At 29.3% G+C, this 14,878-nt stretch overlaps 1 protein-coding gene across 1 annotated transcript; it reads left to right on the forward strand.

Moving 5' to 3' along the window:
• Positions 1 to 6,564: 6,564 nt before the first annotated feature.
• LOC136273462 (hydrocephalus-inducing protein-like) lies at positions 6,565 to 14,614 on the forward strand. The gene is made up of 4 exons (XM_066077893.1): positions 6,565 to 6,576; positions 13,388 to 13,537; positions 13,629 to 13,868; positions 14,459 to 14,614. Exons 1-4 carry the CDS (start codon positions 6,565 to 6,567, stop codon positions 14,612 to 14,614), a joined length of 558 nt encoding a protein of 185 aa, XP_065933965.1.
• Positions 14,615 to 14,878: the final 264 nt, after the last annotated feature.

Consider the following 14,878-nt stretch of genomic DNA (forward strand, 5'->3'; position numbering starts at 1 on the left):
TACAGAACTCAATCATGATAATGAATAAGCGATACTCTAATAGGAATCACTTCAACCCTATTTCAGAAATTAGGACTCTTTGTGACATTTTCTGTTTTAAAACACCAAAAAGTTCTACATTTGTTATTTATTTACACGAAAAGAAAAACAATGAGAATATTCTATGGTTTTAATAATTACTTATGATTTTGTATATGTAAATTTCTAAAATTACATAATGTTAACATTCCCAAAACTCATGTTCATTAAATTAGAAAAAAATAAAACTGACCAGAACATGTAAGCCCACTCAAAAGACCTAAAAAAAAATAGGGGCTGGGGTGGGAGCCATCAATTAAAATGGATATGTCTTCATTATCATACTCAATATTTCTATAAACGATTTAAACAACTTATACACCACAATATTTACTACATATTACAATATATTCTATATAATGATGTTTGATCACTGATCTTTAAGTCCCATTACCCAAAATTGATGCGCTTTAAATACAAATGAGACCATAGTGTGAAAAGTATCATCTTGATTTGTTAAGAAAGCAATGTTCCTCTTATTTGTATCTTTTTACTTTGCTTTACCTAACCTTAAACGATTCTAGACGCGATATCTTTGTGGTTTTTGTCATAAATGATGACAATTATTTCCGCAATGTCAGAGATCTAGAGCATAATAACAGTACATCACAACCCAGCAATGGTTTTATTAGACGAAAGTATAAGTTCGATAGTTCGATTATTTTTTTCATATGGATTTAACAATGAAGGATAAATACATGAATTACACTTTCATTATGTAGTACAATGGATAATATCTTCCCATGTTTTAATTCACAAGAATGTCATTATTTCCTATTGTGAGTTAGGACACTTTTATGATCGAGATAGGATTATGAATGGGATTATTGCCTTTAAAAGTTACATATCGTTTGCTTAGATTAAATCATACTTAAAACAAGATTAACACACATTTTTGTCATAATCTATATTTTTTCTCTGCCTTTTTTCCCATACTTGCTCTATCTTTTCATTCTTTATTAGTACAAAACAAGTCAAAAAAAATTTAACAATACTTTTTAAAAATATTGGTCCTGATATGGAATGCAGAGATTAAAAAAATAACTTAAAATACCGGTATCTATTCAAACATTGATTTTTCATGATCATATGCTTAACACGTCAAAATATGTTTAAGAATATAAACAAACATCAATATAACAGCTAGTTCAAAGATTTATGAATAATTTGGTTGTATAATGTTAAAAAGGGTTTCAACAATTTGGAATCATCCCATAAATCAGAAGTTTTTTTTATTTTATGTGAACAAAAGTGTCTTACCACTGTCAAAAAATTAAGAGGGTAAGGTCTACGATTATCCTCGTAGAATAAATTAAATAAAAAAGTAAAGAAAAGGTAACCAATGTGTTTTATGTCGACAAATAGAAGCAGTTTTAATAAACTTAATTAGTGTTAGCAATAAAGCAACATTCCAAAATATGCAATCGATACTGAAGTATATTAAAAAGAATAAATACAATCTCTGAAGGATTTTAATTTAAAATGTTTAGGGCACTTAATTGCGTCTTTACGTTTATTGTGCAATAGGTCACGGTTTGCCATAATTTAAGGCATATTTCACGTGAGTTCATATATTTTTCAGACTGGGAATAGATTGGGAACGATCACAATTTCATTATGAAAAATACGGTTCTTTAATAGTAGTTATTTTGTTTGTAACTTTCAAAGGTGTCTTTGGGGAAATTTTGTAACTCTGTAACTCAGAATCACCAATTAGTTTAAGAAGTATTTTTTTTCCAGAAATAAATGAATATGGATTGAACAGCAGCAACCTATATTTGTTTTCTTCACTGTCACTAAATCAATAATTGTCTCTTTTCAGAATGAGCTTAAGTAAAATATTTATGAATTTCCTATTTATCTTCTTCCATTCATTTCTTTTTAATTATAGTTAAAATATGAATTTTAAAAAAAATTGTTAAAACCACAACCATGTATTATACATTCATACGTCTGTATGAGAAGACAGCCATTTACAGACGAACGTGATGACTTTCAAATAATGTCCATTTATGTACACTTTTATTTAAAAATATAACGTGAAAATTGTCATTTTTACGACTATTTCAAGTACAACTTCGTAAAAAGTTTTGCTTTGATATATTACCATGTTTTCATTTTTTAAATATTTAATCATTTAAATTTTTTTTCAAAGGTACCTAAAAATGTCGTATACAATATGGTTATTTCTTAGTATAAATATATATTGATTATTTGTATTAAAAGCTTGAATCTGCCAAATAGACTTAAATGGAAGAAATAAAACCAAATACTAAAAGTATATGTGAAACAATGTATTTAAAATAGATAACTTTTTTTTCTCTAATGCATGTATAATAGGATGTATAGAAAAAGGGTTTTGTATACATCGAATGATTCAGAACCTTTAGATTGAATGTATCCATTGAAATCAGTTAAAAAAGTAAATAACCCAAGAAAAATCACCCAATTCTTGCATTTAAATATTGCGTTTAATAAAGTGAGGATTTAAAAGGATTTATCGGATAATATCTGTCATTCAGATTTATATGTATAACTTTCATCTTTCAAAAATGTTTTTAAATTGCACTAATGATCAAACTTACACAGATGGATTTTCAAGCATGTGCATTGAAATATATTTTTATTGATGGAAAATTGGCTGAAAATACCTACATGTAAAATTGACAAAAACATAAGTTTAATGAGCAACATTGACTTCATATCAAAAGTAAAAAAAGTGTAACATTTAATTAAAATAGCATACATTCAATAGTTTTGATGGTGAAAATATGCAAACACAGTTTGTCCTATATTATCTAGCATGGTGTCAAATTTTATAAACTGATAGGACATTAGAATAAATTTTCTAAAGATACAATTTATTGCAGTCTGTTGAATACGCATCAAATATGTGAGAAGAGGAAAACATTTAATAATTCATGAATTACCGTCTAGTGTGCTATTTATAATGATGTATCCAAATAAATCTCTAAATCTTTATCAACGAATAACACAAGAAATATATAGTCAGTATAAGTGTTAAAAAAACCTAAAAAGCCTCCCGTAAACCAACAGATAAAAAAACCCAGACAAAGACAAACAAATAAACGCATTCCAGTGAAGTATATTTGATGAATTGTTTGTTGAACTAAGGTAATTTTCATATTTCACTTTCAATTTTTTGCTTTGCTTTTATTTTTGTTTACATATATGTTACTGGAAAAAATATCATACCTAAAAATAGAAACTAAAGTAAATAACTTAAATATTATTTTTACCAATAAACAAGTATCTAAGTTAACAAAACATGGCATAGATTTTGTTTAACTACAAAGGATTGTATAAGGCTTTATTTTGCCTGTTAGTCGACTTATAGCAGACTCAGTTACTTATCATTAGATCATAAATCTCGACATTTAATTCCTATTATCCTTTGAATAATTGACAAGCCTCTAAAGTTGGCCACCACTCATTCATGACTCTACGGCAGAGCTCTATTCGACTATCATTCAACTATTCAAATAAGGACGGCCATTAAATAATTTATAACTGTTCAGTTATCTTTAACATTATATTTAGTTATTTTCGAGTTTTGGAATAACTGGAAGACATTCAAAGTCAAAGACCATATTGAAGGCTCAACATAGGATGACTTCAAACGCCATCAAATAAATCATACAATGTGAAATTTAATATAGAATTTGTAATTTCTTCTAACAAACCCCTTTGCAAAATGTAAACCTCAGAAAATATGTCTAATGAACTATGGCATTAGTACTGTAAACAGCTTCTTGAAAATGACATTTTTTTCCCAAAACGCTTTAATGTCAGGATGTTATTTTGTCATAATTTTATATCAACACATTGAATACATTTCCAATTGAAAACCATCACTATGGTATTTGTACGATATGGTATAGGCAATGTGAACATTTTTAAAATATACAATACGCTGTTCATTTTATAATGTAATTTGAGAGCAATAATTAATGTAACCATGTTCAATTTTATTCGGATTTAAAAGGACAAGGATCTTATCTCGTTAGAGCAAAAATCCTATTTCATCTGAGCAAAAATCATATAGTTTTTCCGCTTTGCAAAAAAATGAAATTGATGTACCGTTTCACCTAAAGATAAAATAAAGTTTCTCGTGATCAACAAATCGCAAAATCAACCAAGACTTGTTTGTACTGTGTGTAATAGTTTAGTAAATATGAGAAGGAAAGATTAAAAAAAAATAGTATCGTATCTGACAGATCAAATCGAAGTAAAGAATTATATTTACATTTAAAGACGATGTAAATAAATAATGAGTAAAACAAGTTGCTGTTCCTTTAAAAAAGGACTACAATACGTTGACCATTTGGATGTGTTTCCAACGAAAACGTGAAAGCCTTAAAATTATCAGAGATTCCACCCACTTTAGCCCTCTGCTTCAACCACTAAATTTGTACGTTGTATTACGTATACATGTATGTATATATAGCCCTGACTTTTTATCTCAGAATTTAAAGGGTTCGTACTTCTAAAATAATTATGATCTATCTATGAATGAAGTTTGCATGTATAGTATCAGGCATTCGGTGAATTCTACTATTTGCGCACACATTACGATTCGTACTACTTCGTTAACTATGCAGTGACAGCTTTGTCTAAATAAAATAAAATTTCATATTTTGATGCATTTTTCTTGAGATTTAAACTTTTATACAGTGACATAATTATTCAATCATACTTAAATGCTTAAAAAAATTTAATCGGGGAGTTCTCTAGCCTCGCCTACTATAAAAATAAAGATAAGTTACATGAGTATATTCAGAAAACAACAAAAAATTGCAAGTTATGCTATTTGATGCATGTTGTAGTTTCGGCATAACATTATCTTATTTCATATTACTGATAGTTCATATCACATGCCAATCATTTTTAAAAAAAAAAAAGAAATACTTGGTTTCTATACTGTTTACCGACAATTTTACAATTACAGCGCCTTTGAGTGTGCATATAACACGGAATCCCGATCCCGATTCAGATAAACGTGTGCTAGCCTAGTTCCCTGAGCTACCCATTACGCACAGGAACCAGGCTAGCTCATGCGCAGGCTGAATTTTCCCAATAACATCCGGTTTAACAATATTTTCTGCGTGGACCTCAGGGTCCACGCAATAAACTTTTTGATAAAATGAAACAGTTAATGGAGAACTACCTTCGAATGTTATTTATTATTGTCTGTATTTTACGTTACTTTTAACTCTGACTGCTGTAATTATCGAAAACACTCCATCTCGAAACGGTTAAATCAACTAACTTTCATTAATGTTCATTTCTTCTTTTTTGTTATTATATCTTCGTGCAACGTACTGCAGCGGGGATATAACATCGCTAACTGTGCATTTGTGGGTTAGCATGTCTGTGTATTAGTGTGTTTGTACACAAAGCTTGTGAGTAAGTCTGTAAGAAAACTGTAGCACTAAGATTCAATAAACTTAAACAGGTTATAAGCACTGTAATAATTCGATATACTCTGGACCAAAGTATTCACCCAATATAATGTATCGATCATATGTAATGAACACATTTGTTCGTCTTGTCTAAATTGTCGTTCGGCAAACATTAAGTGTTTTTCATTTGAGATTATTATTAAAGATTAACGTCAATCGCAAAAATTGCATGTGTTGTAAAACACTATTTCTTGTTTTGGAGTTTCGTCACGTGGTATTAATTTTAACCAGTATTGTCTTTTTTTATTTGTGCTATTGTGTCGAAGATATACCGCTTATGAAATGTTTGAAATTTTATTTCATTATATGTGATAAATATGTAATTTTCAAAATACTTGATTTATAAGGATGAACACTTAGAGGTTTTGTGAAGCTTATATTTCCTACTAAATAAATCTCCATAATGTCCTTATTCTCCTTTTCGCACTAATAGTTTTGTTTTTGTAATTGTAGAAATGGGGTCACATTTGTTGACAGCAAAGAAAATATAAGATTAAGTTACATTACATTAGCCCTTACAGGCACGGCATTAGTTATAAAAAGACATTGTAAGCATTAAATTACGAAGAGTCAACGCTAATTTGTTGAGTGCAAAAAGTTTAAAATATCTATGGGTGGTATTTCAAAGATGTACATGTTTCTTTCTTTTAGCTCTATGTATAAATGTACGTAAACATAGTATTGTTGCTGTAGGTTTTACATAAAACCAAATTGCATCAAAATTTAGCAATCTTTCCAAATATGTGACATATATTAATGAATTAGAAATTGTTACTAATTATGTTCATAATACATGTATATGACCTCAAGGTTCTCATATGTTAGAAAGTTGCATATACTGTTTTGTTTTTGGTCTTATTTTTCAATGATATTCATTGATAATATTCAAAAAGAAACATTGAATACATTTTGAATACATTCACATTTCACATTTGTTAGAGGAAATGATAACTAATGATAACTAAAACCTTTATAAATTTATTTAATAGTTTTTTTTTAATAGATGGGCGGTCAGGTATCCAAGACCAAGGTTATTTGCTGTCGGGCTCTTTAACTTTAAATTAATAGTAAAACGTAAATCCGCAGTTTTACGTTTAAAAACTATACTTTCTTCTTTTATAACATAAACAACCGATCGTAACTAATCATTTAATCGTTTAATGTTATAAAAACGATTTTAAAAAAAATATGAGATTCATTGTTGTATCTAAATGCATGTTCTGTACCGAGTCTTGAAAATTAATATCAAATATTTGAAAATTATGCTGATGCATAATGACGATCAAAAGAATTAATATTGACATAAAAGTAGAAGTAAAAACAAAATCTTGAAATAGATATTAATTAAGACATGAGATTATAATGCTAAATTTAAGTTGCTGATAAATAATTCATAAAATAGACCAATTTTAAATCGTCAATTATTCGTTACAGTCTGTAACACTGTGCAGGATAATTATGCCAGTGCCAAGGTGACATTTTGCACCCGTCTAAGCTGCATAGATCAAAAAATGCAAATATGCCACATGATAGATCATTGCTTAAAGAGTTTACAACCACCTTTGTTATCATCATAATTCATCTATAAGGTGAGATTTTACCTTTCAAAAATAACTCCCTACAGGAAAATAATTTTTCCTATAAGAAAAACTATATTCCTACAGGAAATTTGAAATTTCCTATCGGAATACAAGAAAGTCCCACAGGAATTTGAAATCCGACAGGATTTGATAAAATCCGATAGGAGATATTAGTTTCCTATAGGAAAACGGCCTGTCTGAATCAAATTCTCAAAGGAAATATCATTCTCCCACAGGAAATATAATTCCTCTAGGATTTTTTAGAAAATCCTACAGGATTGTCAATATTTCCTGTAGGAGAATCATTTCTCCTATGGAAATTATAATTTCCCTATTGGATATTAATGTTTAAAGGTAAATATCTCACCTGTTAGGTGAAGCACACTAAAAACAAAAGATGTGTGTATGAATTTTTCCGAAATTGCTTAAGCGGTTGCAAAAGCCATCTTGGGACTGGCATAATTATCCGGCACAGTGTTCTGTATTAAATAATTTATGATTGGAATGTCTGATTTATTTTAATATATTAGTTAACATTACATGCAATATCACATTTTATTACCACAGTATCAATTCACTAAGTCATTGAACCTGACGTTTTACTGCTTTTTTGTCTATTGAATCATGTTTTATTGTTAATCTCATAATTTCGAGCAAATATTTGCGAAAAAACAAGAGTTTTTTTCCTTTAGAATCCATATATATATATATAATTGTACACTATTCTATTTTTTAACAATAATAGGCACTATTTTTATGATATTTCATACACCGAGTATTTGCCATAATTCTATCGATTCAATTTTAACTAAGATAATCGGAATAACTTTTTAAATTTGAATTATACATTATCGTTTGCCTGTATCCCTTTTCTTTGGCTATTTTTCCTGACTGTGAAGGTATTTGTTCTAAATTCTTTGCCCATTGTTCACCATTTTGTTGTGTTAGTTACCTACACCATATAATAACAATAACATATACACAGTATTTCACATACATTTAATTGTTATTGTTACAAACTGTAAAATTATATTGTTACAAGTAGCTTTGATGATGTTATAAAATTATTAACCTTTGGTAACCTGTCGGGGGCGCTAGTGTAGTACTTGATGACCTTTAAATCATTCAGGACATTTTAAAGAGAGGATTTTCATTACGCATTATATATTATTTCAAATACGTTGTATATATTTGCAGACAATTTTTACTATATAAAAACAATGCGTAAATTGATGATGATTGTTATTTTTTGCACAAAATGATATATTGGTCCGATGGCCTTGGTGCTTATTTCGTATGCTATTATTTTATATACATTTCTTTGTAATTGTCGATTTAAAACGTCACCATATTGAATCATTTATTCACCAACATTACATGCATTTGTCTAATAATGAACGGATAGTCTTTGCCATTTTGAGACTAAATAAATCCTCTTAAAAATAAGAGCTCTGTATAAGGATATAAGAAACGTAACATTTAAATTTTTAGTTAAAATATATGAAATTTATTTATTAGATAATAGTGAACTGCAAAACAAAAAATGTCAATTTCCTTTAGATACTGTTATAACTTAAAGTTAAGCAGAAACAACTTAATTTTGAATTAATACATAAAATGAAAGTCAACGCTTTTCACATTTTTTGTTGTAAAACATGAACTTAATCTAGGTGAGGTTGAATAAGGGGGAAATTGAAACATGAACTAAACTTAAGGGAGAATGAGTAAGGGAAATTTGAAATTTCGATGTGTAGGTTCTCGTTACCCAAAGAAATCTGACCATTAAAAGCATAACGCGTGCATTTAAAATGAAGGATGTTTCATGTGCCAATTTCAATAAATTTTCATGCATGCGCACACCGACTCAAGGCAACCTTTTCAAATGCGATGTGTTGAAAGATAAAACTTATTCTCTGAAAAATTTTCAAAAGATCAAGTATCACAAGATTTCTAGTTTATTCTGGAACTAGGTAGACTAGTTTGGTTCTGTTGTTTGAATATAGGTCAAGGTTTTATTCCTACACCAAAAAAAAAACAACACGGTGTGAAAACCTTAACAAAAGAGGAGGACAATAATGATCAGTATTATGCTTTATCGCAAAAAAACACTGAATTTTTAATTTATTTTGTAAAGGTTGTAATATTTTGTGAATAGTATTTTCAAATCTGAAAAATTATGTCTTACATGGACACTTTTTTCATAACTTTTTTTAAATCAACAGATAACAGTAAAACTATAATCTTACCATAACACTTGCCTTGTAATTGCTTGGAAAGTAGAATATTATTAAAAATGATTAGTTTTTGGATGTTTAATTCATATTTTAAATTCTTTAATATTTTTGTGAATATCCTTTTCACATCTTAAAAAGTTAATGTCTTTGAAAATCACACTTTTTTTCCTTATTTCTGCAATCAGATTAACAACAAACCATAATCACGTAACAGAGAGACTTTTGCCTCTGTTGGGGTTTGAGCCCGGGTCCTCTGGCATGTCTACTTATCGAGCTAAAGGGTAAAGCCACTAGCTAGAGCTAGTAGGAATGCCATTTACCTGACTCTACCATATTTAAACCCAACTTTTGCCAAGTAATTGCTTAGAGAGTAAATTATTTTTTTTCTACCCCTACGCATTAAAATTGTTCACTTATAAAAGATTTTAAGAGGTTATAAAATGAGATTATGTGTAATGTTGCAAAGAATAATATACCAAAAGTGATATTTTATTTCGTACAGCTTTTTAAAAAAATTCTTTATTATTTTAATGTATTAAATATTTTCAAGATAACGAGGGTTAAAAAAATTCGTACTTTTTGAAGATGAGTAAATTTTACACTGATAAAACATAAAATATTTGAGGGGGTTAATAGTCTCTTTAAAGGATGAATAATAATTAAACCACCCCATGTTGGTCGACGATATGAGGGATATAAAAAGCGTTTCCTCATATAACTGTGTTGCTACCACATCCAGACCACATTGTGCTTATTCAAGTATTTCTCTTTTAACGAGTGTATCACTTTACGTTTGTGACGAAAACAAAGCAATATTTTGAAGAAATTGATAAACGCAATGATTTTTCAACCACAAACTCTTTGTAAGATATAATTGGTTGGGATTTTAGAATGATCACTAAAGGAGTATACAATAGCTCATTTTAGAATGACAGCAAACTTAAAACTACAATAAGACAATAAAAAAAGTTTTAGTGTCAAATTTATTTCAAGTGACCAACTCTAAAAACGACTTATCTGTGTTTAAAAATAACTACGAAAAAGAACAACTAAATATTAAAACTACACTACTGACATCAAAGTTTGGAAGGCTATTAAAAATATCCTCATAAAGCATTGTAAACATTAAAAAAAGAAAACGAGGTTGACAAATTTCATCTTAATTCGTGACCATGCCTTTAAAGGTTATCTAAGCCATCTTTAAATATTTTCTAGTCTTCGTATTCACAGGAATACGAGATTTGTTGGAATCTGTCTGTCTTATTACAATTAAAATGCATCTGTGAGGAATTTTCCCTGTAAAAACCCATTGCACTAATTTCTCTTTTTTGCTAGCTAATTTATTCTATTGAAAATTCTTTTTATCAGATGTATGTTTTCTTAAGAAAAAAAGACCGGGTTGCTTCACAGATTCATCTTAAAGGCTTTTTCGTTTGAATTTTAATAAATGGAATTTATTTATTCTCTTTGTGGATCATAATGCTAGAAGAATGTTAAATAAATAAAACAAATTTATTTATTGATTTTCTTAAGTTGTGAAATATGGATAAAACTAGCATGATTTTTTGTCCTTCTTAAGACTGTTTATGGTGTTGCAATTTATCTTTGATGTGAAACATTCATTTTAAATAAAGGAATGTTTTGGAAGTTGAAAGTAAAAATTTGAAAAGCAATAACTCTGCTTCCACACGCTTGAAAGCATTTTGGAAAACTTCAATTGCAACTGTAGTTAAATACCATATATTCACTTGAGATTGTTACATGCTACTTGTTTTCATGATTATTTGTTAAAGTTTAAAGAGTCCATTGATATAATTAAACAGAATTTTAACAGAAACTTTAACAAAACTTTTTCCGTCGGTAAAGCTGAATTTCATTTACAACTGTTAAAGAATCTATTATTTCTTTATTACCTAAAGATATATCTAAACGACTTTAAGAAGGTTTCATAAAGTTCCAACAATTCACAGAGACAGTGAGGTATGTTAAAATTAAAAAGAACCCTTAAAAATGATTTAAAATTCTGTTTTTTGGAGGTAACTTGTAACAGCCTTTTAAAACACTAACAGTTATCGTTGTCTTGCTTTGCTGTTCAGAATAAAAAAAAGTAAACTGCTAAAAATAAAAATGTTGGCATTTTGTGATTAATGTATACCAGTCCCTGGAATGAAGCAATATACGAGTGAGTTTTTATTCCTGGATTAAGGTGTACTATGTTCATTTAGTAAATCAATGTTTTGCAAAGGAACATCAGTTTGATGCATGTATATTCATTTTGTTAATAAAATTTCCTTACAATAAATGAGTCAGTTTTGTTTCAATCAAGACATATTAATAGTCTATTATAATTTCTTTCTTTCATTTGCACATGCAAAGGTGTTCTCTGGGATTTTTGTTTTATGCTATTTACACATGCAATCATATGGTGTTCACGGGGATTTTTGTTTTATGTTATTTTCACATGTGGCAGACACCATTTCATATCCAACTTACCTTCTAGTAAAGCAGGCCATTGCAGTATCATATCCTTAGATTTTATAGAAAAATTGCGCTTTATTTATTTTCAATGAATTTTAATTCAAAAATATGCATCACCTTTTGGTTATATGGAGGAAAGGTTATTTTAAAACAAATTACGTGTTGCTATTTACGATATAGGCATACCAATGTCATTGTTAGTTAATATTTTGACACGCAAAATTGTAAATTTTTTTTTTATCAAAACAAGCAATCAAATTAATATTATTGGCGAGTTTTATATCAATAAACCTCCCATTCTCTATTTCTTGATTCCATATAACTCCTCTTTCAGCAACAAAAGGCGCGAAAATCTATGAAATTGATATACATGTAATTAATTCTCATTGTAAAAATTATGTTTTCTAAAATGTTAAAAAAGATTGTTTAATGCTTAACAATTGATGTTTTCAGAACATTGCAAATATTAAAATTGAATTCAAGTTTTCTTAATTACTTCAGTCTTCTTAAAAAGTTATGAAAAGGTAATTATAATGAAAATCGAATACAAAAAAGTAAATGTTCAAAATTCTAGGGCTTAAGTTTCATTCTTAATTCAAGGATTGTTACAATAATTCTAAAATTAATTTTGAAAACCTAAAGATTTTATTCGATATCGAAGACAAAAAATATAGAGTTCCTTTCACTCATTTGGTAAATTCAATTTCAATGCATATTTTACTATTTAGGTATTCATTTGGCTGGCAAAAATTCTATTATGCAAAGTGAATATACAATTCATTTTGAACAATTGTCAAATTAATGTCTGTTTTCTATTTGGATTTTAACTGCTAGCATTGTTTTTTTTTCATACATTCTTAACCAATACTAAGCAGTTTTTTTTAATGGGACATCCTAAACTTACCATATTATTCATCATTAGCAATTATCATTCTACGGTTTTCACTTTAAATTCTAAAAAACACCCACTCGAATAGTTTCAATTATCAATTACAAGTTTCATGTTTCTTCGCACATATAAAAAAACTTAATTTACTATAAAGGACGTCTCCTGATTTAACACTTCGCTCAAATTCTCAATCAGAATTTTAATTACATGCTCTATTTGAATGGAAAAAGTGACACCATCATTTTTTCTGTTTTAACCACAACCTTCTTACCTTTTATTGGACCATCTTCTTAAGCAGACAAATTGCTTTTGCCTTCATTTGTAGTTATATATATTAGAATATGAGGTAACAAAATAGAATGTTGTACGTATTGGTTTAAAATATAATTGAATCTGCGATAAGATGACACATTCAACAATTATTTCATGCTCCTTGCTGAATATGTTATTAAAGTACCAACTTTATTTTTGTGGCCAAATGTTCTTAGATGAAATAGATAAAGATTTCCTCCCATCTTTGAGCGTTATTACCATTGCAGTTTTTACATTTAATTGTTGTATGTAAGTACATGTATATTTTATAATGTTAAGATAAACTGAGTCTAAGGTTTTCTGATTAGCAGTACAATTTGTTTCATTTTGCAGGCTGAGAAACATGTCCCGATGCACCTTCGGAGAAAACAGAAGGACAAAGATAAGAGCAAGCCCCGTCATTTTGAGATCATGCCTCCCACCGGAGTCTTAATGCCCGGACAGAGAATCAATGTCCAAGTCAAGTTTATGCCCACAGAGGAGGTAACTTTCACTTTCATTTTCTAGAGTTTAACAAAATCTCACAGTAAAGTGGTGATGTATTCTGTCTAATTACTATTACGTCTCCCCACAGAAATTTTATGAGCAGAGGATTCCGATCCGGATCTACCAGAGCAGCCAGAGAATCCTGCTGTTGTGTCGTGGGCAGGGCCTGGAACCCAGGCTGGAGTTTGATCGCAATCTTGTCGAATTCGGTCCAATTTTACCTCACAGCAGTGGAGATGAACAGGAGATTATTGTGAAGAATCCCAGCAGCTTCCCGACAGAATTCTACAATCTGGAGTTTGACTCTTCGTACCTAGAGGAAGAAAAGGTATGGGGCGTTTAAAGTTTTACAAACAAGCTAAAGAACATCAAAGGCCAGCCATTGCTTTCATTATAAATATGTATTCATCAGTATTCATATACTTCAACATTTCAACATTTAATTATACATATCCAAACAATTTCAAATGCATGAGAGCATTTTACACTTTTAAAATATATACATTTACTTTATGTCTTCTGGTCTTTGATAAGTTTTCCTTTTTTCAACTTTACTTCCTTCTAAGGTCTTGATATGAATAAAATATGTCTCAAAAATCTTAAACGTTGTGATTTTTGCTACAAAAACATCTTACTTGTGATTTAGTGGAAAAATTGCGTAAAAATATCAGGTATGAATTGGTTTCATAAAAACGAACTCAAAAATGCTTTTTAGAACAATTACACAGTGCATTCATTTAAATCTTACACCACAAAAATTATTTAAAATACAATATGGGAGTATTTGAACATTTTTTGTAAGTATATTATCAATTCAGTACCATTGTTGATAATCTGTATTGTGTGACAATACACCTTTTAATATGAGGGACATGCCATCTGTTGTGACTTTCATCAATATATAATATCTGTGAACAGCTTAACAATACATTAACATCGCCCCCGCACCGCACCACCAATGATAATAACAACAAGAGTTTCACATACCTTGACGTTCACCTGAGTACCATGGCCAGTAGATGGACCTGTCAGGGGGTATCATGTTTGCATTTTATGCTTGATGTTGGAGTCTAATTCCTAATCCAAGGTTCTTTTAACTGTTACTCCCGCTATCATTATTTGATATTTGCAAACATCAATTATTAAGGGGGCGGGAAGGGTCGAAGCAATTTACTGATTATCTATACCCTAGATCTAGGGGCCAAACATTGTTAAATTTTTGTAAAAGAAAGGCCTGTAGGCCTTTTAATGGCTACTTATCAGATTAAAATAAATTGAATTCGCACTTTCTAATAGCTCTTCGGCTATCAAAAGTGTGAAGTCAAAGGAATTTGATGC

The sequence above is a fragment of the Magallana gigas genome, chromosome 3 (genome assembly GCF_963853765.1).
Source record: "Magallana gigas chromosome 3, xbMagGiga1.1, whole genome shotgun sequence".
Taxonomy (NCBI): Eukaryota; Metazoa; Mollusca; class Bivalvia; order Ostreida; family Ostreidae; genus Magallana; species Magallana gigas.

Bases quoted from the DNA above. Each gene is read 5' to 3' on its own strand.
- LOC136273462 (XM_066077893.1), top strand. The intron at 13,538-13,628 runs GTAACTTTCACT...GTCTCCCCACAG, and splicing joins AGTTTATGCCCACAGAGGAG to AAATTTTATGAGCAGAGGAT. The intron at 13,869-14,458 runs GTATGGGGCGTT...ATCTGTGAACAG, and splicing joins CGTACCTAGAGGAAGAAAAG to CTTAACAATACATTAACATC.